This window comes from Ambystoma mexicanum, chromosome 6q, assembly GCF_040938575.1.
Source record: "Ambystoma mexicanum isolate Mex_15411 chromosome 6q, UKY_AmexF1_1, whole genome shotgun sequence".
Lineage (NCBI taxonomy): Eukaryota > Metazoa > Chordata > Amphibia > Caudata > Ambystomatidae > Ambystoma > Ambystoma mexicanum.
The window spans coordinates 1421033544-1421058093 of record NC_090937.1 but is presented as its reverse complement, the minus strand read 5'-3'; the positions used below and the strand labels follow the sequence as shown (position 1 = coordinate 1421058093).

Below are 24550 nucleotides of genomic sequence, written 5' to 3'. Positions count from 1 at the left end.
CAGTGGTCCTTGCAGCACCACAACTTCCCCGATCACTTCCATCATAACCCCAGGACAATGGTACCCATTAGCCTCTCCATTATCTCCATATGTCACCAGTCAACACAGAGGACTACCTGCCCTGTTCCCCAGTTCCATGCCTGACACCTTGAGCCAGTGTTCTGCTTCCAATTGCATGTCGGAGCTTGTAGCAGATGGGTAATGAGGAATATGTGGGAGAAATCATCCTATTCATGAGAAAGAATATAACTGAAGTTTCTTGTTCTTCTAATGGATACATTCGTCAACAAGATTGTTGAGGAGATAGTGTTTGATGGAAAGGTCCCAGGATGCCTCATTTACTGCCTCACAGATGAGCAGCAATATATCCACTCTGTGAAGGTCAGAAGCTGCTGCTGCATTTCTGGTAGAATGGACATGAAAACCCCCAGAAACAATGTTTTTGCCAGTTCATAACAAGTCTTAATGTAGTCTTAATGTAGAGCTCAATCCACAGAGAGATAGTCTGCTTTCTGTTTGATATTATCTTCCCCCTTTCTGTGTGGGTAATACAAAGAGATGGTCCTAAAACCTTAAAGCTTTTCTCACATTCAGTCTGTCGAATCTCTCCTTTGTTTTGGGGTGTGATGGGGAAAAACCACTGGTAGATAAATCTTTGATTACAAGTGAAGAACCTGCAATAATGTTCTAATTGTGGAATGATTTAGTTTGCAAGGTGGAATGGTGATAATGAATGTGGGGGATGAATCATCACATTCTTAAGAATTAACATTACTACAGGTAAGTAATGTGTTTGTCATGCCTGCGCCATGGGCGCACACATTGGCAACCATCATGGACTATTTGTTATTCATTTATCTTCAGAATACTCTTGGAACAACCCCTATTCACACTTTGGTACTTAATTCCCATTTGCGTGACTTTGGTGCCTTCTTGTATAACTCAACTAACTACATGTACCACAATGCACCTTGCCACAGGTATCAATTCCTGGCCATTCCCATTCGTCAGCATTGGAACCACAATCCCCAGAATCCCTAGGGATCAGTGCTGCTTCCACCATCTCAGGACCAGAGAGGGAGGAGGCAGATTGTATTCAGGTGTGCTGCTCCAGGTGCTGCCAATTAGCCTGCCTCAGTACAGGGCAGGGCGGTATTTAAGCAGCTGCCCGAAGGAGCTCAGTCTCTTGCATCAAGAGTCCTCCCAGCCCCTTTTTGCCTTTTGTCTCGAATTTGTATGCTGTTCCTGCTGCTGCATTTTCCTGCTTTTGTTCCAGTGCTCTTTCTGGGCTTCCTGCCTTGCAGCCTGCTACACCCTGCTGCCTACAGCCCTAGCCTTTTGGGCTCCCTGCCTCACAGCCATGCTCCTCTGGGCTTCCTGCCTTGCAGCCTGCTACACCCTGCTGCCTACAGCCCTAGCCTTTTGGGCTCCCTGCCTCACAGCCCTGCTCCTCTGGGCTTCCTGCCGTGCAGCCTGCTACACCCTGCTGTCTACAGCCCTAGCCTTTTGGGCTCCCTGCCTCACAGCCCTGCTCCTCTGGGCTTCCTGCCTTGCAGCCTGTTACACTCCGCTGCCTACAGCCATAGCCTTCCGGGCTCGCTGCTCTGCTCCTCTGAGCTCGCTTCTTGCTGCTCTGCTCCGCTGGGCTCCCTGCCTTGCAGCCTGCTACACTCTTCTGCTTTCAGCCCTGACCCTCGGGTCTCTCTACCTCTACGCCCTGTTCCTTTGGGTTTGCTCCTTGCTGCCCTACTCCTCTGGGCTCTCTGTCTGCGCCTACTACAGCTCTCAGTCCTGCTCCTCTGGACTCTCTGCCTAGCAGCCTACTACAGTCCTCTGCAATCCACTACAGTTATTCTGTACCTTGTACCATTTGGTACTGCAGCCCTGCTTCCTTGTTTGCAGCCCCCCTCTTTCCTGACTGCTTCTCCCTTGCTCTCTTCCTTGTTTGCAACCTCTTGTTCTTGATCCCTGTCCTTCTCTTCCTTGAATCCTCTGTCCTCCCCTTTAGTTTACCCATTTCTATTGTACTGTTTCTTCCTTCATTCCCTTCTGCTAGATTTCTCTTAGACTTCCTTGTCCCTGGTTATGTCTGTTCTTGTCTCTCTTGTGTCTTATGTTGATCCTTTGTACAGAGCTTGACTGTTGGTTTCCGGCAGGCAACCTCTGCCCCTTCCCTTGTCGCGTTTTCTGTTTAACAGACACCCACAGCTGTTGTTCCCAGCCATGAGCAGACAGAGTGGGCCTCTGTAATAGTAATCCGTGCAGAAGGCTGGAGTTTCCAAAGGTCCGTGGAACACTCTTTTTCCATATCTGCATACACCCCAAGAGGGAATCAAGTTTGTTTGTATCTTTGTATTTCCTGCCCCTTTCTGTTCACAACTACAGTTGCCTACTTTTATTTCTTGATGAGTTTCCTGCCGTGTGTGTACTTATCTGTCATCTTACATCAACACAGCCACCCAAACCGTACCTGGGGACCCTGTGCCACTCTTGACAGAGTGCCATCCGTGACAGTGTTTTTCTAGTAGATTAATTGCTCCCACATATTTCTCATTTTATGAAAGACCTCCTAAGCCTTACCAAAGAACAGAAGTGGGAGCAGTCCGTATTTTAAAGAAGCAAGACATTTTGGAGTACCGATATGCCCACTCCTGCATTTATCCACAGGTGAGGGTTCCACAGGCTCCCAAAGTATGCCCTCAGTTTCTATTGATCAGAGTGAGTTTTACAGCTCCAAAGGTCCTTGAGAAATATGCAATACTTCAGGATCCATCTGCCCCTTTTTCCCCCGAACACTGATTAATGATGCTGCACCGAAATTCAGAAATAATACTCTTTGTGCTTTCTCATATGTGGCTTTGCTTGAATTTGTGCTCTTCATATATTCCTCCAGAGGTACCGCTGCACTGCCTGTAAAGCAATTACCTTACGGTGTACCTCATCTAGTGGTCCAGTTTAGCTGTATTAATCAAGGCTTCCCAGGAAAAGTAAACCTCAGCTCATGCTTGATGACCACATATGGAATCAATTTCGAGAGACTCAGAATCTGTTTCTCAAACAGGCCCTCGAGTCTATATAGATACTTCATATCTTTCGCCATTAGTTCTAGACCGCATAGAATTGTAGGCTGCACTTTCCTTATATAGAATCTGATGACAGCCATTAAGGTGCATTTGTAGTATTTGATAAGGATTTTCCTAGTTTGAGCAAGGAGAGGTGCCAATTTCATCTTTATTTCTATTGTATGTAGCACAGCTCCTTACTTTTATTATAAATAGGAAAACCCAAATAAATGAAATCTGAATTAATACTAATCCTAACTCCTGAAATGTACCAATCGGGATAGCATTTTATTCTGGCCCCTGAACACAATAGGACTGCATTTTTCTTTGTCTAAGATTAGCTTATTCTGAAGCACCTACTTATTCAATGCTTTGAGAGCATGTTGTAGAGCTATGTGTGTTTTTATCAAACACTACTATGGGCTTTATTACAAGTTTGCCGTTCGGGAAATAAAGGGTGCCGGTAAGCTCACCGGCACCCTTGTATCCGGACCAGCAAACTACGAGTCTGCCTGGCGGAGCCGCAGCGCCCGACAGGTCTGACCCTGCGGGGTGCAGGGGCCACGGTAGGCAGACTCTTCATGGGAGCACCTGCACCATTAGCAATGGTGCCGGTGGCTCCCGTGTCCCCTCTCCCATAGAGTCCCATAGGAATGGCGATTAACAAATATACCAGTGCCTGACTTTCCAGCCGCTGTACTCGTAATGAGCCGGTAGCACCAGGAGATCAGGCGCGGGGAAATCATTCTGAGTCCAGCGGCAACCCACCGGTAGCTCCGGCAGGGTTACCACAAGACTCGGAATGAAGCCCTATGTCATCCATGAATAGCAATGCAGGAATAGTTGGGGGGAGAGAGGAAGAGCGGCCTGCGAAATCGAATCAACAAAATCCGACAGATAAAAACTAAATAGACAGGGAGTGAAAACGCATCCTTAGTCCAGTAAAGGTGTCAATTTGGGCACTTAATTTCCCATTGCTATCTCATTTGGGGCAATGTACCCGAATGTAGCTCTCCAGGATATTTAAGAGACCACACAGGATTCCCCATTACGCAATGTATTCCAAAGCTGGTTACGCTAAACCATGTCAAAAGCACAGGCTAAATCCACATTGGCCAAAAATAAAGGAGGACTATCCCTGCCCGAAACCTGACATTTCAATAATTTAATAATTAAACCGTTAGGCGCTGTTCCACAATTCTCCCAATATCCAGTTTGACATTTTGATAACTTACTAATAGATGCTGCCCAAGTAACCAAATTCTGTAACAAGAGACCTGCAAATATTTTGGAGGATGAATCTAATAGAGATATAGTACCACAATAGCCTGGGTTTTTTTATATCACCCTTTTTAAATATAGACCACATAGCTTGAACTCAGCGAATCTGGGATTGTGCCTGGACTCGAGATTGAGCAAAACATGTTGCAACAAATCTCAATCCATTGCAGTGGTTCGTTTTTCAAAACCAGACTCGGTATCCCTTCGGGTCCCGCAGCCCTTGATTCTTTCGTTTTTAAGAATGAACTCATAATATTGTGAGGAGTAACTACTCTTTGTCAAATGAGAATGAGGGTGATTCTCTTCTATAAAAATGTTTACCCAAGTTATTCCCCTTCTGAGATGACATTCTCCAAGGCCTCGGTAGGTTGCCCTGCCAACAATCTATGAGCTGTAATAAAAGCTTTGGTGAAAAATCCACCGGAATACCGCCAAATGGAATTACCATTACTGCTGGATTACAAGTGGTGGTAAGTGGTGTTCGTCTCTATTAATTGGACTCCACAGGGATTTTTGGTGGAATTACCCCTGGCAGTAATTTTGCTGAGATTTGGTGGTACGGTAGAGTATCTACATCCAGCTTCTTGCTGGAGGTTTTTCCTCCACTTTACCTCCAAACTCGTAGTTGGGTGGTGCGGTAATGTGTCAGTAATGCCACGGTAAGGATTACCACTGCATTACCTCCGATTTTGACCACACTGCCCAACTTGTAATGAGGCCATATGTTTATACATTTCCAGGAAATACAGGACTTACATTTGTTGGAAATTGCCAGCATTTCTTGACTTGCCTTAACATCCAAATTATATCAATATGATTTAAGCTAATTACAATTGTGTTGTTTGTATTTATCAAAAGAACCAGGTCTAACTAATTCTCTATGTTTCCATTTTGTAAATTGTGCCACATCTTCCACTTTCACCTCCTGCAACTATTTAACCAAATTGGGCACATTCATATGATATGGCATTTATAACGCACCTATACACAAGTGCTTCAAGGCGCGACGAGGCAAGGGAGGGGGAACAGAGGGAAGACGGACAACGATCCTACTAGGCCAGGTGTCATTCAGATTGCACAAGTGCATGGGAAGGGGAAGGAGGAGAAGTGCAAAGGGGGGAAGGGAGAGAGGGCAGTGCAGTACATGGGATAAGAAAATAAATAAACAATAAGTAAAAAAACAGCCAGCAGGTGGCAAGTGCAAGGGTAAGTGCCGACATCAAGTGTCATGTAGGGGTGGTGGGACTGTAGGGATACAGAAAACAGTCTCCAAGTGCGGGGGTAGCCAGGAATGCAGTGGAGGAGTGCGACTGGGGGTGCGGGGACCTGGGCCCGAGATCAGAGGGTGGCCAGGTAACCAGTGCAGTTTCAGTGCCAGCCAGGAAGTCAGAAAGGGAGAGGAGGAGAAAAAGCAGAAGCAAAGAGAAAGGTTTTGAGGTGCTTCCGGAACCAAAAATGATTCTCCTCAGGTGTCAGGGAGGCAGGGAGGTTGTCCCAGAGGGAGGCTCCAGTCAAAGAAAGTGATCTACCACCAACTCGTTGCTTGGAGAAGTGACGGACCCTGAGGGAGTTTGAGGCAGATGAGTGAAGAGCTCGAGAAGGAAGGTATTTAGGAAGAGAGTTGAAGGTATTGAGACCCAGGCCCCAGAAGGCCTTGTGGACGATGCAGAGGGTTTTGAACTTAATCCTCGCAGCCACTGGGAGCCAGTGCATAGATTTCGGTCCTGGAGAGATACGATCCCTGGGCTTGAGGCCAAGGACAAGTCTCGCAGTCCTGTTCTGGATAAGTTGCAGAGGGCAGAGAGTAGAAGCAGGCAGATTTAGAAAGAGGCTGTTGCAATAGACCAGCCTAGAGAGAACCAGAGCTCTGGAGACAGTGAGCTTCTGGGGGAAGGAGAGGAAAGGAAGAATACCTCTGAGGAGGTGTAGCTGGTAGTGTGACTTCTTAGAGACGTCAGAGATGTGAGGAGAGAGGGGGAGTGTAGAGTCAAAGATGACCCCAAGGTTTTTAGCCTTGCAGGTGGGAACAGGAAGAGGGCTAAGAGAGGCCGGCCAGAGAGCTACAGGAAAGGAGGGAGCGGGTGTGCCGATGAGGAGACTCTCAGTCTTACAGGCATTAAGGCAGAGGTCACTGGCGGCACACCACTCCTGGATAGCAGACAGACAGTCAGAGATGAGGGAAGTAGAGGAGGAGGCCGAGGGTAGCCTGAAGATGAGCTGGGTGTCATCCGCATAGCACTGAAAGTTGGGGCAGAGAGCGGCGATGCAGTGGGCCAAGGGTGACAGGTATTGGTTGAACAGCCAGGGAGAGAGGTTAGACCCCCTGGGGGAAACCACAGGTAGAGAAAAAGATAGCAGAGAGGAAGAACCCAAGTTGGACCTGGGAAGGTCGGTCGGGGAGGAAAGAAGTCAGCCACGCCAGAGTCTGACCAGTGATACCCAGGTTATCACAGAGATGGTTGAGCAGGATGGCATGGTTGACAGTGTCAAAGGCAGAAGAGAGATCAAGCAGGATGAGGACGCAAGGGGAATTAGAGTCAAGGTTGGAGAGCAGGTCTCAAGTTGATGTGTTGGTCTAGAATATTCATCAAAATTCTATCATAATTTTTAATGCCGTAGCTAGATATGATTCTTCTGAGTTGAAGTTCCAAAATACTGAGGGCCAACCTCACTAATGTGCAGAACCGAAGTTAAATGTGAAGACATCTTGAGATAAATGTGATCGTTGGCTGAGCAATTTTCCACGACAAATGTGTCTACCATTGAAGTAGGTTTCCCAATATGAAGACAATATAGTGTGGGCTTGCTGAATCCCTTCTGTCAAGTAAAGTTGCCAGGCATGTCCCCGTCTGTTAAGAAGGATTTCTGAACTCTGTCCAGGAGGGGCAGAGGTTCAGAAGGCCAACCTAGTTTCTTGGAACAGGGTAACCTCTGGGAAAGCCAGACCAATCAGGGTAGCTAGCGCAGGCGGTCAAGACTAAGTCTCAGGAGGGGTGAGGGTGACTGAAGGACCTCAATGAGCACACAGAGCAAGGACACTTACAAATTACTCCAGACAGGTGTTATAGTCAAAATGTAGACACATTTATTACAAGGCCTTTGTAACATAGACCATAGCAAAGAATCACAGTAACACTAAGTAAACCAATAGATCACACTCAATATAATATATATACAAGACCAGGGGGGTGTAAACGGGTGACTGCACAAAGTATGTCGACAACCTAGTGGGAAGGAAACAGGCAGTGCAGTTAGTCTTTAGACCCAGTTCTACATCAGTTATTCACCTAACTAAGAGGCAGTCCAACCCTAAGAAGAGGGGAGCCTTGTGCTCAATAGTACATGCAGTGCAAGCGCACGCGGTTGTTCCAATGGGCAAAACGGTGTCTCTTCAGGGGTCTCTAGCAGCTCAGGAAGGTGGATGAGGCGATCAAGAATAGGTTCCCACTATTCAAGAAGGACCTCCACTTGAAGGCAAAGGCAGTTTGAGAGTTTGGGATGGAGTCGCTATTTCACAATAGCAGTGGACAAGAGAGGGGCCCCCAGGGGCCACTCGTGCATAAAAATGGCCATTTGTGCTAGGGGCCACCAGTTGGGGTATTGATTACTCACCGGTCCCTGATGCAAGGAGACCCAAACTTCTGCAGGTTAGTCCAATTCGGTTGCAGGTTCGAATGCGGCAAAAAGGATGTCTCGGCACCTTTTAGTTCCCAAGATCCAGCGAGAATTCCCTAATGGGACAGTGTCGATTTCTCCGCTCCGGGTGGATGAATCGCCCCAGTTTCACTGCAGCAGGCTTCAGGAGCAAGAGGGTCACAAATGCAGCGGACTTGCAAAGGACTTTGCCGCAAAAGGGCAACACGGTAACCGCATTTACTCCTGTCCGGGCGCACTCGTCTCACTTCAGACCTGGGAATGCCAAGTGTACGAAATTCGGTATTATGAGGGTGCCGTGGACACAGAGCTAGCAGTATACCAAGTTTTGAGGGCCTCTTCGAAACGACGGCTGAGACAGAGCAAAGGTCCTGCGTAAGCTGGTCAGCCCACTGGTTGGCCCAGGGACACTTCCGAGAAAGCTTACTTGCATTTTGGTGAAGGTGCCGAGAATAGTTGGTCCCACTATTCCAATGGGTCGAAGCGTCTTCGCAGACCTTCTAGGACAACCAGATGCAGAGGTGTCCCACGGGACGACAGCGGTCTCAGGGTGCCAAACCTTCCAGCGGGTCACCAGCTGTTCTTCGACTCAGCTTCGTAGTTGCAGGATACTTGGATCCTATCCTTTGTACAGTGAGAACTCAGGAGATCGACCTGGTAGTGGTGTTTCCAGCCTCCTCTTTTCCAAAGTTCCCTTCACGCCAAAACGGAGAGGACCCAATGGGAGATCTGCTCACAAACACACACTCCATACGTGGACCAATCACAGACCACGATGGTATCAGGCATTCAGGACACTCCAGACTCTCTGACACCCAGGATGTGTATTGGGACCAGACATCCCAGCCCACATCCTGGAGGCACACACACAAGACATGCAGAAGCCTGCGAAAGCATTGGGATTCGCGGGAAAATGCATGACCAAATAAGGACTGGCCCGGGTCGACTCGACCTGGGAAAGGTGAAAGGGCAAGATGGCCAAAGAACAGGACAAAGAACCTCGTGGCATGGCCATTTTGTAGCCAGGCCACCTATTCATGCCAAACGCAGTTAACATGGCAGGAAAGGGTTACAAATAAGGCGAACCAAGAGCGGCCACCAGTCCTGTCCATGACACATCTGCACAGTTCATAAACAGTCCAATGAGAGTATCTAGGGCCTTTGGAAATGACTATAGACCCAAGTGTGCTGTATGGTAAGATACATTGCACACTTGTTACATGTTGCACAAAAGTTGCAACATGAGAAAAGGGCTAAGGAAAACAAAGTCTCCCAGTACTGACTGTCTTAAGGGCATGTCAGTTTCCACATGAAAAGTGATCGAAAGCCCAGAGGAGTGCAGCTGAAGGCTGTGCTTCTGTGGTAAAGTCAGTCAATGGGGTCCAAACAGCAGCAAAATGTTTGGGGGTTGACACATGGAGGGAAAATTGCATACAACTATGACATCTTTCCTAACACCGTCCATCATAACATTTAATTGGAAAAAGGTCCAATTGTGCACAGCTTCTGTCCATATCATGCCCCACTCCCAAAATGAATCAAACTCCTCACGGAGTGCTGAAAGGGCTTCAGAGAGTCAGAATCGAAAGCTGTACAGTTTATATCTCCCATTATGAACACATTATTTGAATCACTTTGGCAACACCATGTATTTAAGACTTTATTCAGGGTCATGAAAAAGTCCTCCTCCCTTGTACGCTTCACATTCCAATAGATGTTTATAATTAAGATGTGTAATGGTTTGTTTTTCGTAATGGCCGGCAATGATAACTTTACTGCCAATATATCGGATGAATTGCAAGCCTATTTTTCAATAATTGGACAAATGGTAATTCTAACCCTGATTAGTAGACCCCATATGGTTGCCCCAATCCTCCACGCTTAGCCTTATTTAAAAACAAGTATAACCATCTAACACTGGTAATTCTGATAGCCATACTTTCTGTAAAGCAAAGATATCGTAGTTGGATAGAATTGGGTAGGTCCCTACGGGGCGCATACATTAATGTTACCTCTGTTATTCCAAGAAATTAACATACATGGGGAGAGGAAACAAGTTAGCCCTTCTCTATAGCACCTGCATTAGACACCTAAAAGTATGTTGGTTAGTGAAGGGCACTCAGGGCATCATTAGTTGGTTGGAGCCCGCCTAAAAGCACCTCAAAGACAGCTATGCTGAGACAGGGAGTTCTGTCTGCGTATGGCATTCATAATACATGTACTTGTGTCTTTACCAGGACCCTTATTTGGACTATCTCTACTCATGCGGCCTATAGATATAATAGTACGGTTAGCTTTTTCATTTTAACCTTAATGATTGTTAAAATATAGTTTGTCCTGCTCTTAAGAGTATTTCAATTTTTCATGATTAATATGTACAAATTATATGTGTGTCGTGGGCACGCTTTTTGTAAGGTTAAGGGTTGGTAGACACACTTTTAAACAAGTACTTAATATGAATTACAATATGCTTTTGAATGTTCTCGTGTATGATGATTATCCATATCAGAATCTGAGGATGTTTGTTGATGCCCGCTCCTGGTCCCCTCACCATTAGTGCCATCTATGTAATCTTGCACCCTTGGAGAAAGATGTATTAATACAGAAAGGGACTCCCCTTACAGTTTTGTCAGTTACCACTTTTTTCAGAATTCATTGCAAAGTGCTCTTGGAAAAATGTTAACAGTAAGGTTCGATCTCGGTTTCTTTTTTTAGTTGAATTCGCCCCACAATAGAATAAATAAATCAATTTGTTCCCCTCACATTTATTTTGAAAAACATTACGAAAAAAGCAACTTACAGGATGCTTTGCTGATAGTCTGCCACTCACTGTTCCTGTTTGATTCCATGTGGGGGACACATAGCCCTTAATAAATAGAAAGGTGATATTTAAATTACAAAAGCGAAAACTGCTCAAATAATGAGGTCAAATGAAAGATGGAAAGCACTTTTATGGCAACATTTCAAGGTCATACCATGCAATTTCTATAAATAATTATGTAATGTGACAGGCCATGTTATATATCACCCTGGACTCACTGCACAGATCTGTGAGTATATGAGAAATGATGCCTCAAAGTAGGTATGCAATACAGAAGAGTTTATTGCATACAGCCTGGCAAAGGTATTTGTTTTCCAGATTGCTTTGTTGGTGCCTGGGTCTGCCAGAAATACATCTTGGAGCGAAGTTAATGAAAGAAATCTGTTGGTCAATTTTAAGACTTGAGCCTTGTTCTACGAGACCATGACCCACACCACCGGCATGCAGCACAAAATACAGTGTTAAGTTATTATTTGTTGTGACCCCATTGATAATCATGGAAATTCCATAGAGTTGAAAAGGCTTTTACTAACCAAATCCATCCGGTTGATACATCGAGATTTTGCCCGGAGTAACTGTGAGATACTCCTTTAGAGAGACTATTCAATACACAAACAAGTTTCCAAGATTAATGTTGAAATGCTCCTGATATGCTGACATACTGTTCTTTTTCTAGATGTAAGTCAGTAGTAGGTCTGTGTTACACTTGGTAAATTCTTTGTGAATCACACACTCTCTCCAGGAATAAGGCACGGATAAGTCTGATTTAAACTTACTAACCACATTGTGACTCAGCGGCCATAAAAAAAACGGTTATGTGGATAAAACATTATGAATCAGGGTGTGTAAAATAATGAAGGCATATCCTCCTCAAATGAAACATGAAAATAGATGGGTTGCAATAGCAGCCACTAATATCATGAGTATAAGAATAGCAACAATTAACTTCTTGCATGCATTAAAAATAGAATAAATGCTTCAAAACCCCGTGTGAAATTCCAAAAGAAATGTTGTGTAAACTATGACTGTGGTTCGTCTTTTAAGATTCACATTTTGAGCTTATCTAAATATATTTTTTCTTTTTTGTTGTTTTTATGTTGCTTTTGTATGCAAATTGCAGTCGTGAACCTCAAAAAGTCAAATTGTTAATGAAATTAATTGTTTCTGCCGATGTTTGTTTTGAATCTTAAAAATTAAAATTGTTAATGAAATTAATTTGTTTTGTTAATGTCTGTTACCTTGGTCCTAAGTTTTACCGTGTTGTACAAATTAATTTTAAATTGTTCATGTTAATGTTACTTTTGAGATAATGTAACTGCAAATTGATTGTTAAATGTTTTTTTTTTATTTAATTTTTGTAAATTGATTGATTGTTATTTTTATAACTGAAAAAGTTGATTAATTTCAGCTAAATTCAATTAAAAAAAAAAGATAATGAACCCCTGCTTTTACCAGCTGAATTAAAATGGACAATTAGAGCCAGGTGGTTATTTATTTATTTAAAAAAGATTTGGGTGATCCCACCTTATATAGGGATCAGAACCCTTGTGTGACTGGTCTTAAACATACATCTTTAGGATTCCAAGATGGCCGCTGGCACAGAGTAGACGTGCCAAGGTCTGCTCCCGGGTTCTGAGGCCTTCGGCTAGGTGGTCGAGGACATGAGGAGGAGGAGGTGCCCCACGGTGAGCCGCCACATCGCCCTGATCCCTCCAGAGGGCGTGTGGTGAGGAGCCCACAATTGGAGGAAGGGCTTCAGGGCCGACGCAGAGCAGCTGGATTGGTGCGCCCCGGCTGAGTGGGGGAGCCGGGACACGCTTGGAAGGGGACAGGCACATGGCTAGACTGCCGCGGGCACAACAGGAGGAACGGCAACCTGCCGCAGGACGATTCCACACCGGTCGGTGGCCATGGGGCCTTGCATGGAGCACCCCAAAGAAGCAGAGGACCCCCAGCTGCTTGAAGGAGTGTTGGTGATGGAGTGGCGGCCGAGGGTACAGTGGAAGTGTCCCAGACCCCCAGTGGAGGAGAGGTGAGGAGCCGGCACCCGGGGGCGGGACGCCGGGACTGGTGTCAGTGGTACGAGGAGGTACGGCGAGGTGTGGAGGAGTGTGAACGATGAGTCCCGGGCGGGAGGGGGCCCGGGGCTCACAGTGAAGGCAACGGGAGAGCAGGCCCAACCCTGCAGCAGACACCAGCTGAAGAATCTACGGTGCCATGTGGGGCATCCCCAACGGTCTGAAGGGCACAGGAGCATCGTTAGAAGCCCACACGTATTTGGATGCAGGGTGCCCTTGCGGGGGGGAGCATGGGGCTTCATCCGGGACCTGACCCAATAGGTCGCTTGACCCCTAGCGGCACACCAGGCCCAAAAGTCACTACAGAGCACGGTGGGGTGAGTATGGACATGCAGTAGTTGGCGCTACAGCCCAGGGACCAGACACGGGAACTGCGTGTACGGCCAGCACCGTAACAGACTACTATCGGAGGACTAGCAGAACCAGGGGCCGGTGCATATGAGCAGCAAGCAGTGAGCTTTACCCTGAGGGAACGGCAGGGTTGGGCCGAGTAACTGGTAGGTTGGTGACACCCCAAGGAGGCCCCCACACAGTTGGCAACTCACAGAAGACACCCCTGGGAGGCACTAAGCAGGGGGGGCAACAAAGCTGAGAGAGCCCCCCGACCCGGGGTGCGGGCACCCGGAAACTCAACAGGACCCATTGTAACCTCTAACAGGAGCACACCCTCGGGGGAGCCCAGAGGACCATCAGACTCCTGTAGCGAACAGGCCCGAGGCCCCCGGGAAAAGAGGCGGCCCCACAGAGCCATCTCTGCAAGACACTAGAGGAGGGCTACCCCTCACAAAGGGCGGTCCACCGGGACCAAGGAAGGACCAAGGCAACTCCGGGCCACAAGGACAGAATCCGGGCCCTGGAAAGGCGGGGGGAGAACAACAGCAGCGAGAATAGCGACAAACATAGATGGTGGCCAGGGGCAAAATGGCGAAGGCAGGGCAACACGCAGGGGACCCCCAAGGAACCCTCCCCACACTTTGGTCTGCCATGGAGGCCAAGGAACTAAACAAAGGCAGCAATGGGCACCAATGGGAGCGGCGGGACCACGACGCGAATGAGGACTCGACACAGATGACGAGACGGGACCTCGGAGGTGAAATGCAGCCCCTGAGAGATACCTTAACAAAAACGTTTCAAGACCAATTCCAGCTAATGCGAACCGACCTCAACATGGCCCTAGGAGAGATGAGACAAGAAATGGCCCAGTTAGGGAAAAGAACAGATCTGCTGGAACAGGGTCTCCAGGAAACTGAAAGGGACAATACGGCAAACAGTGAGGCCATAGAACGGTTGGACATAGCTACTCAGAACATGGAAGCACAGGTCGAGGACCTTGGGAACAGATCCCGAAGGGTCAATATCAGGATCAAAATGTTACCAGAAGGGGTGTCAGACCGGGATCTGAAGGAGGAAACCCAACGTATCTTTACGGACCTAGTGGGCGAAGGGGCGCCAGAGTCAATAGAGCTGGACAGAATCCACAGAATGGGACGACCCTTCAGGGCCCCAACGCTAGGCCTTGCGATGTCTTGGCAGCATTTGCAAGATACGGGCAGAAGGAGGGGGTGCTGCGGGTGGCCAGGAAGAGGAAACCGGTGCTGTACAAAGGGAAAACAATATTCCTGTTTCAGGACCTCGCAACAGCATGCTACTAAAAAGGAATAACATGGACCCGGTACTGAAAGAGCTGACCAGGAAAGGAATTAAATACAAGTGTACTTCCCCCTTTGGTCTCCTGTTCAAGTGGGAGGGGGCTCAAAGGCGAGCAACCACGCTCCAGGAAGCAGCATCATTTAAGAACAGTACTTATTATGAGCACTATTATATCACTTTATTCTGCTACGAATTGTACAGATTTTCTTACAGGACATCCAAGAACCAGTAGAAACTAATGTAATACCTTAAGTAACAAACATAAGCTTACCACCTTAAAGGACACTCCGTTGAACGTGTGCGATATGTGCTATTCCCGTTTGGGGTTTGAACTCATGTATATTTGGACAATTGTCCGTGCGCGTCCACTTTGTACTAAATCAACAGGGCTAACACCCGATCTATTTAGCTATTTGACAATGTCTCTATATTTTTTCCCTATGCCATTGCATGGGCGGGGACTGTATCGGGCCAACACCTATATAACTAATAATTAGCACTTAGCATGCATACTAGCGACGGTACCATATGATGGAGTACACGTCAACAATTAGTTTATTCTATTTAATCTATACCTCTGTGCTAAAGCGATGTACACATTGTATCAGAACTAGGAAGTGTTACCAGGCAACACCTGGTCATATGACTTGAGCTCCATCCGGATTGGACTAACAGGCCGACGCCTATTAATACGAAACATCAGTCACTTCTATGCGTAGTCTAAGTTTTCCAAGGTTTACACAGCATAGTTAAGCTTATATCAGTCACATTGCAAACTTAATATAAATGATAAATCTATACGATGTGTTTTGGGACGCGCTGTTTTTGTGCAATCCAATGTTGCTAGGCAACGCCAGAATAGTTCGGTCACATGATCAGAGACCTTTTAGCTCTCCTGGGCGTTTATAGGCAGTTGGAACCAACACCCTCTTTTCCTTGGAAACACGAATGACCACACGGCACGAACGATGCTTGTGGATTGCATTGAAGCAGTTATTTGGTGAGTCCACGCAGTCAATACTTGTGGGGATGCAATCAGCCTACACAGCAGCAATGTCAATTTCACTTTAATAAGTCGAACTAGTTGCGTTATAATACATTACTGTTCGTAATACTGTATGACACATCTTACAATTCCCGTTCCTTTCTTCCGTGCAGACAACTAGCTATAACAAACACTTGTGCGGATGTAATCAGCCTGCACAGTAGGAATGTCAATTTAACGTTTTAAGTGGAATTAGTTACGCGATAAATACACTATCGTTCGTAGCACTGAATGACACATATTACATTTCCGGTACTTTTTTTCTTGCAGTTAACTAGAAACAACCAAGTCATTTGCGAACACACTAGATGGAACCTTTTTCTTTCTTTTTTGAACTATTCGCCTGGCAACCCACAAATTAAATGGACAGGTAAACGTTGGAATCTCTCATTACTATTCTTGTTCCGAACATTACTGATCCTTTGAGTTCCTAATGCATAGACATAACACGAGCAGTACGCTCTATTTGCAGATCTTTCGCAGTATTGAACATGCCATAAAGACTGACTATTAATACACAACGATGTTTTGCGTGGGACTTTACGCATAACCAGCACTCTGGTTACAACTTACCAGGTACAATTTAGAACACTGCCACTAGGGATGTTGATATGCACAAACAAGTACCATATGTTGCATATGTAGACTTTAAATAATATTGTTGGACTTCTTACTGATTTTAAACAACTTTGTCTTTTGTTTTCACTTCGCCATTCCCCTTCTGACATCCTGTGATTTATGTTTTCTAGTTCTGCATTGTTTAACATGAATACCAATGTGGAATAATGTTACTTTATGTTTTGCTGGTCTCACTTTAACGATACTTTATTTTTGAACTACTTGACATAGCCAAATACAGATTTATTACGCCCTAAAGACGGCCCGGTTAGGGTTGAAACACGTGTTGGCGTTATGTGTTTTTTTGACGAAACTTTGGCGTTGCACTTGACGATACTTTGTACTATGGTTGTTTTTGTTGATTTACAGCACAAAAGTGTCCTTTATGTTACAAACCTTATATTGTGAGGACTATCTACTCTGAATATAGAGTTTGCTGTATGCCAAAAGTCGCAATTTGTATATTCTATGTATACAATTTTTTGTTCCGATTAAACCACATAATTACAAAAACTTATAACCTTAAGAAGTGGCTCTGGCACAAAAAATGTTTCCACACCAATTTATTGGAGTTTGATTGATTTGCTTAGTTGCTTGACACAGGCTTTTCCCAAATAAATAATTGCTTTGCGACATATAACTCTGGGGTTAGTGCAACCAGTGACAGACTAGCAAGCTTTTGATACATTTTGACTTGAAGGGGTTTTTAGAGAAATTACCCTTCTAGCTCTCACTGTTGCTGCACACCTAACAATTAGTCAAAACTTCGGGATTTATATTGAAGTCTTGTTTATCTGTCGAGTTGCGTGCACGTCCAATTATAGGATAATTTCTCATACACTTTTACTGAGGGAGGGAACAGGCTTACCCGAACTGAAGATATAAAAGAACGCTTAGCTAGATATTATGGGACTCGTAGGATCCAATGTCACAGTCACAGAGTGACTTTCTCGACACCTTACCCCTCCCCAGCCTACCTGGGATGACCAGGGAAGAATTAGGATGGGAAATTACGGAAGACGGGGTGAGGGTTACCATAGCGTCACTCCCCCGCAATAAGGCCCCGGGCCCAGATGGTTACCCAGCATCATTCTACAAGGCTTATTCTCACATACTGACCCCGCATCTTACTCAGCTGTTCAATACGTTTAAAGAAACCGGTCACATCACACCGACAATGGAGGAAGCCAAAACTCACACTCATTCATAAGGCAGGGAAGGACCCGGAAGACTGCACTTCCTACAGGCCCATCGCACTTATCAATACAGATGCAAAATTATAACTAAAATACTGCGAAGCGGCTCGAGGGGCACCTCCCTGCACTGATCCACCAGGATCAGACCGGGTTTATGATGGGGGGGGCAGACGGCGGATAACATCAGGCGGGTAGCCCACCTAGTTGAAAAGATGCAAAAAACAGCCACTCTGGCGGTCCTCTTAGCCTTGGACGCCGAAAAGGCATTCCACCGGGTGGAGTGGTCATTTTTGTTCAAAGTCATGGAGAGGATGAGCATAGGCTGAGATTATACCAGAATGGTCCGGGCTAACTATAAAAAACACTCCTCGCGCATCCTGGTCAATGGGACAACATCGAACCCAATTAGTCTAAGGCGGGGAACCAAGCAGGGGTGCCCGCTTTCCCCTTTACTATATGCAATATACCTGGAGCCTCTTCTCCAGGCGATACGGGGTACTGAGGCTATTCAGGGTATACCATTTGGGGGGAGTCGGCACAAGGTAGCGGAATTCGCAGGCAACATGCTCCTCACCCTCACCAACCCGAGGGGAGTTGATCAGGGCGAGTATGGAGCTCCTGGCTAAATTCGGGGAGGTATCAGGGCTGCGAGTCAATTTGCAGAAATCAGAGCTTCTGAACTTGTTGCTGGGAGTCAGAGGCGCCACGGAACTACAGGCAGAATCACCCTTTAGGTGGAGCCCTGGAGGGATAAAGTACTTGGGGGTCAAAATGACCCCCTCCATAGCAGGGTGTTATGCAGCGAATTACATCCCTATGATAAAAACAATTAAAAAAGACCTTTGAAAGTGGAGCACCCTAAGGATATCTTGGCTTGGGAGAGGAGCAGTGCTCAAAATGGTGGTCCTGCCCCGGTTACTGTACCTGTTCCAGGCCATCCCCCTGCCGGTCCCTCCAGGCTTTTTCAGGGAACTAATGACAGCAGTAAAGTAATTCATTTGGGAGGGTAAAAGACTGCATCTGGCCAAACAACTACTGTCTGCCTCAAAGAGGGAGGGGGGATTGGCCTTACCAAACTTCCGTAAGTTCTACGAAGCAGCACAGCTGAGGTTAATCAGGGAGTGGTTCTCAGGGAAATGTGAGAAACGGTGGGTACAAATGGATAGGGCAGTAGCCCAGTACCACCTGGGGGAGATCCTCTGACTCCAAAGGCATCTTAGGCCACCACATCTATACTTAAGCGCCATTACAAAGGGCCTGGCTGACATTTGGGATGGGGCCGTGAGGAAATTGGGGATCACAACGTACCCCTCGCCATTTACCCCAATTTTCAACAATAGGGACTTTACCCCGGGGATGGAAAAGGGGCGTTCACAAATTGGGAGGAAGAGGGCTGCAGGACAATTAGGGACATGCTCAGAGGGCAAAATATCAAAACATTTCAGGAGTGCAGGCAGGATTTTGATCTGAGTGAAGGGGAGAGGCTCAGATACTTTCAGATTAGGCTCTGGGTGATGTCCTCGGAGATAAGGAAGGCAGCCACCCGCAGTACAACGAGATTCAAACAGTTCCTGGTAACATATGAGGGGACCAAAGGGCTCATTTCTGACCTTTATAAACTCCTAGAGAACGCAGCCCCGAAGGCGAACTGGGCCTACATGAGTCGATGGGAACAACTACTAGGGAGCAGAATAGAGAGGAAGGACTGGGAGAGGCTGTGGAGGAAGATACTGAAGGTGGCAAGGGCGGTCCAACTCCAGGAGGCCTGGTAAAGGTATATATTTGGGTGGCATTACACCTCAGCCCAATTGCACGCTATATACCCGGCAACGCCCAAGGATTGCTGGAGGTGATGCGGGGGGAGAGGACAACATCACATATCTGGTGGGATTGCCCCAGAATCAAACCTTTCTGGAACTAAATCAAACGGGCACAGGACCAAGCATTTGGGGAAGGGGCAGGCCAAGACCCCTGGTGGATCCTGATGGGAAGGCAGGGGCCCGACGGGGAAGGGGAAGGGAGAGGGCGAGTTAAAGCAAAAGTCATATTTACGCTGGCAGCGATTGCACTCATTGCTCAAAGATGGAGGGGCCCCATGATCCCAACAGAACAGGATTGGCTGAGGAAGATGTGGGAGTTGGTAGCTATGGAGTGGGCCACTTACGTGGTCAACAACAATCTGAAGAACTTTGCGGCGGAATGGGGAGAGACTCTTACCTTTCTAAAGGGAGACTTTACGGAGCAGTGGTGCCCACAAAGGCTAAAACATGTGGACCTCCACTGAAGAGACTCCGGAGGCGGGAGAGAAGGGCACGAGAGTTCACCGGCGCTCTGGCGATATACTCTGGAGGGGAGGTGGGGACAGGGGAACAGTTGAGTTGTTTTTTTCATGTTGTAAAATAATAAAAAGAAGTTATAAAAGAAAACATACAGCTTTGTGGAAACATCATGCCACAATCAAAAAACATTTCTGAGAACCTAACAAAATCACTTAACGTTCATAAAAAAACTGAAAAGGAATGCTGCTCCTGGAAGGAAGACAGGAGGAAACCACTGCTCTATAAAACACCAATTGCTGCTCAGAGAGTACACAGGTGATCTGGGACAATGTTCCCTAGACAGATGAGACAAACGAACAAATTACTTATATTTGCTACTAGTCTTTCTGATGGATGCTCCTCTCATGGATTCCTCATCTTAGATATATTCATCATGTTTTAGTAGATCTCTGAAAGCTTTTGACTGCAGTGGGCTACTGTTTGACATTGGCATCAAGGTCCTTCGATGTGCTTCTTCTTCAAGGCCTGAATTTACGTTCGCGTTGGTATAAGAAGCTTGCACAGTCCCCCATGACCTAATTTCAGTTGTGCTTTTTCTGCGCTAAGCCTCATTTGTGAACTGTTGTTACACATTTTGTTGGTGAGAAAGAGATAGAAAGACAGAGCTCTTCATCAAAGGGGAAGGATGGGAAGGAGATCCGTGGGAAGACATCCATCAGAAAGAACATTACTGCAGGTAGGTAATTTGTTCTTCTAATGGATTGTGTTCTCCCACAGATTCCTCGTCTTAGACAGACTCTCATACCAGAATCATTTTGAAGGAGGAGGGAAGAGAGAACTCTGAGGCGAAGGCCATAACAAATGATTTAGCAAGACCACCCGACCAAATCACACATTCTGACCCACCACAGCATTCAGGCAATAGTGCCATGTGAAAGTATGCAGTGAAGACCGCATCATAGCTTGGCAGATGTCCCACGTCAGGAAAACCTCTTTGGAGAGCCAAAGTGAAAGCCATCCCTCTAGCCAAATACGCTCTATAAAAATGGAAATCTCCTTCCCTGCCATGGCTTTCCATTACGACACACAAAATACTCGATAGTGTTTGTTTTGTCACCCCTTTTTCTATTTTAAGACTGGTATAGACAACAAAGAGTTGAGCCATCATTGTGAACTGTTTAGTTCTGGAAATGTAGAAGTGTATGCCTTTTTAGGGTGTAGCCTATGCAGTGTCTGTTTGGAAGGGTGAGGGGGTGGTAAAAGACCAGCAAATGCATTTTTTGAGATTGGTGGAACTCCGAGACCCCCTCAGGAAGGAAGGTGGGATGTACTCTGAGCATGAACTTATCTTTTGGAAAGACAGTGAAGGGAGGTTTGTAGGAAAGAACCTTTAGTTTACTCACTCTGCATGTAGATGTAATTGCGACCTGAAATATAGTCTTCCATGTGAGGAGTCTGAGCAGACAGGAATGCAGTGGCTCGAAAGATGCTTCCAATAGGTTCCAATAGGTTAATCGAAATGCGATTTAGGTCTGTCGGGCACTAGAAAGGGGCCTTAGAGAAAGGTAAGGCCTTTCATAAATTGAATCACAATTGACAGAGTGAAGTATGAAACTTGCTCAGGTGTGCACTTAAAAATGGAGAAGACAGCAAGGTACTCTTTAACTGGAGTCCTCTGTAACCTCTGTTGGGAAAACTATAAAGGAAAGGACAGGTAAGGCTTGGTTTCCTTGGCTCTGCACCAACTGCAAAATCTCTTCCAGCAGCAGTGGTACAGACCTTTAGTTTCCAGCGTTCTGGCCGAAAGCAACAACTCGATGACACCTTTCTGGGACGTCTCTGATTCTCAACCTTTCAGTGCCCAAGCATGAAGTGTGAGGGTGTTGATGGCTGGGTGGAATACCAGGTCATCCGCTTGCTGGTAAGTCCATTATTTGAGCTGGGCATCACAGAGGGCAGATGGCTATGTCCAGAAGGTCTGTGTACCACATCCTCCTATTTCATGTCCCCCAGTGCTCATCCTGCAGGAAATTGCCTGGAGCAGAACAGCTCACTCTTCCTGTTGGACCTGGATGTAAACAGATCGACTGGAGTGGTTCCCCAGAGGGTGACAATCTCTGAAAGTACTTCCTGGCAGAGCCCACACTTGTGGGAGAGACCGCCGTGCCTGCTCCGGGTGTCTGCCGTAATTTTCTCTATACTGGCTAGATGGACTGCTGACAAGGAGATCTCATTCTGTTACGACCAAACCCATAGCTGCAGTGCCTCCCTGCCCAGGGGTAGTGACCCCCGCACCCACTCTTTTGTTGAGGTAGTACATGGCCACTGTGTTGTCTGTCAGGATCAGGGCAGTTTTCCCCCGTATCAAGGGCAAAGAGGCCATCATGGGCAGTCTAATCACCCTTAGCTCCAACAGGGTTGTGACGATTCTCCTGTCTGCTGGGGATCACAACCCTCTCACTGTCATCCCATTCAGGTGCGCACCACAGCCCTCCAAAGGAAGCATCCATAACCACACTTGCCTCTAGTCATGGTTGCCCAAAAGGGGTTTCCCACCATCAAGTTCTCCCTGAGAGCCCACCACAGTAGAGACATGAAGAAGGGCAATCAGTTTGCCTGAAAACTGTGACCACTGAGAGCTGAGGGCCCACAAAAAAGATCTCATCTTCAGTCTGGTCTCTTGCATCTGGAAGACACAAGAAACCATGACAACCAGCAACCGCAGGAAGTCCAGAGCCACAAGTGTGTAGGCATTCTGTTGGATGTGCAAAACCTTTATCTCGTGTGGAAAAGTCTTTCCAGGGGAGGAAATTAGGACTGCTTTGAAAAACTGGAGAGATTGCAAGGGTGTCCTTTGGATCTTCTTGAAGATGAAAGAAAAATCTAGTTTGTGCAGGAAGCGGCTGCTATGGCTGAGATGCTCTTGAGGGTGCGCCAGGGAGCGGGCTCTAGTCAGCCAATCGTCTCGGTAAAGGAATGCATGAATCAGTCCTCTACTTAGACTGGCTGCCACCACCGACAACAAATTGGTGAAGACCACGCGGGTAAATGTTTGCATGAAAAGTAGAACCCAAAACTGATATGGGCACTGCCAATCACGAACCTTGGGTACTCCCTGTGCTTCCGATGTATGGGCACATGAGAATAAGCATCCTGCAGGTTAATTGGCACCACTCAATACTGAGGCTCTAGGGCCTCAAGGGTCAGAGAGTTACCATATTGAATTAGTCCTTCCTGAAGGATCTAGTTCAAGTGCCTCAGGTCCAAGATGGGTACATTGCCCCATCTTTGTTTTCAGTACCAGGAAATAAAGGAAATACCATCACTGGTTCCTTTATGCTGAAAGCACCATTTCTATGGCATCTTTCTCCAGTACGTAAGCAATATCCTGCTGGTGAAAGCTGCAGAGATGGGAGGCAGTAACCTTGGCTAGCCCTTTTGCGCTCAGGCATCCAAATTAATGCCCCACCATTAATCGGAATACAGGGCTAAACGTTCTTCCATCGGAGAACAGTGAAAGAAGTTCTCAGAGTGGTTTTGGTGTGGGTGCTGATCCTGATGGGACAAAGGATGCAGTTGTTTTAGGGGATTTTCCAGATCTACCTATTGTTAGTCTTGTACATTTTCTTTGTCCCCGTCTACTTGGGTTTTGGCCTTTTCCTTGTTGACTAAACAAAATGAAATAACGAAAAGACCTGCCTCTCCAGCTCTAAGCACTATGTCATGGATTGAGTGGGTTGCTGATGTATTGCTGCACCAAAAGATTTTCCTGCAGGTTTTTGAAGCCTGTAACTGGCTTCTCAAGGCTATCATTAGCCTTTAGTCCGAATACATTTGTTCAATCAAAACTCATGTCCAGTAGTCTTGCTTGGACATCTGGAAGAAAGCCAGATAGATTTTCACAACCTCAAAAACATCTCTGATACTGAGATAGTGCCCATGGCTCTACCCACACTGTTAGTTGCGTCCAGTCTTAACTGGAGTGCTTGACACGCTGCTTCTTATAAATCTGAAATTAAGTCCCTGAAACCATCTCTCATTTCCCCTTCCGGATGTATTCTGCTTCTGATATTATGGCCCACAAGCTGTGGGAATACATATCTAAGGCGCATGTTGTGTTTATCAAGGATTAAGGACATGCTGCCAGAGACAAAAATAAAGTGTATTGTATCTTTTGTCATCCCTGTCTGGGAGTAGTGATGGATACGCACTGTTTTGTGCACAAAAAGGGCAGCTTGCACTACGAGACTTTCAGACTTTCAGGACTTGGGTGTTCATGAAGAAAATCAAGATCTGTGGAAGCAGGTCTATACTTATCAAATCTTTGAGCACCACTGGTACAGAACAGGGATTTTTCCATAGCCCTAAAAGTGGATATTTTAGGTATGCATTGAAATTAAGAACTGGTTACTTTGGAGGTCCCTTGTCTAATATGTCTGTCAGTTCACAGTCAATTACTTCCCTTATGTGGGGAACCGGACCATTTGGATGAGTGCAAGGGTCAGGCTGAGTGAAGTCGACCTCCGGGGAGGTGTCAGTCCCCACCAGCATATTTTAGGTCAGAGGCTAGCTATCCTTGATTACTCAGAAATTAACTCTTATGGGGTGTACGAGCTCCTAAAAGTTTCAAACCCAGAGGGTATTTGGTAGGCATCTTCATTAAATGTAGCACATGTAATGTGACCCAACCGCATTAAATCAGTTCTCGATAATGGGACATACCTCAACATCAAGTCTGACATTGACCCCGAAAGGTCCTTTGAAGTGGATGGTGACGTGACATTGGGGGATGCAGAAGGGGTCCCAGCAGCCAAGGTTTCGACACTGTTCGAAGGCAGACTTCATGCCCCATTTCTTAGGCATGCA

The 24550-nt window shown here is 46.4% G+C and overlaps 1 protein-coding gene across 1 annotated transcript in view; it reads right to left on the bottom strand.

The window, feature by feature from the left end:
- POLN (DNA polymerase nu) overlaps nucleotides 1–24550 on the bottom strand; it is a 1535958-nt gene that overhangs the window by 610010 nt on the left and 901398 nt on the right. The window contains exon 13 of the mRNA XM_069630227.1: nucleotides 10798–10863. Coding sequence (XP_069486328.1) covers nucleotides 10798–10863 — 66 coding nt within the window. The remainder of the gene's footprint in view (nucleotides 1–10797; nucleotides 10864–24550) is intronic.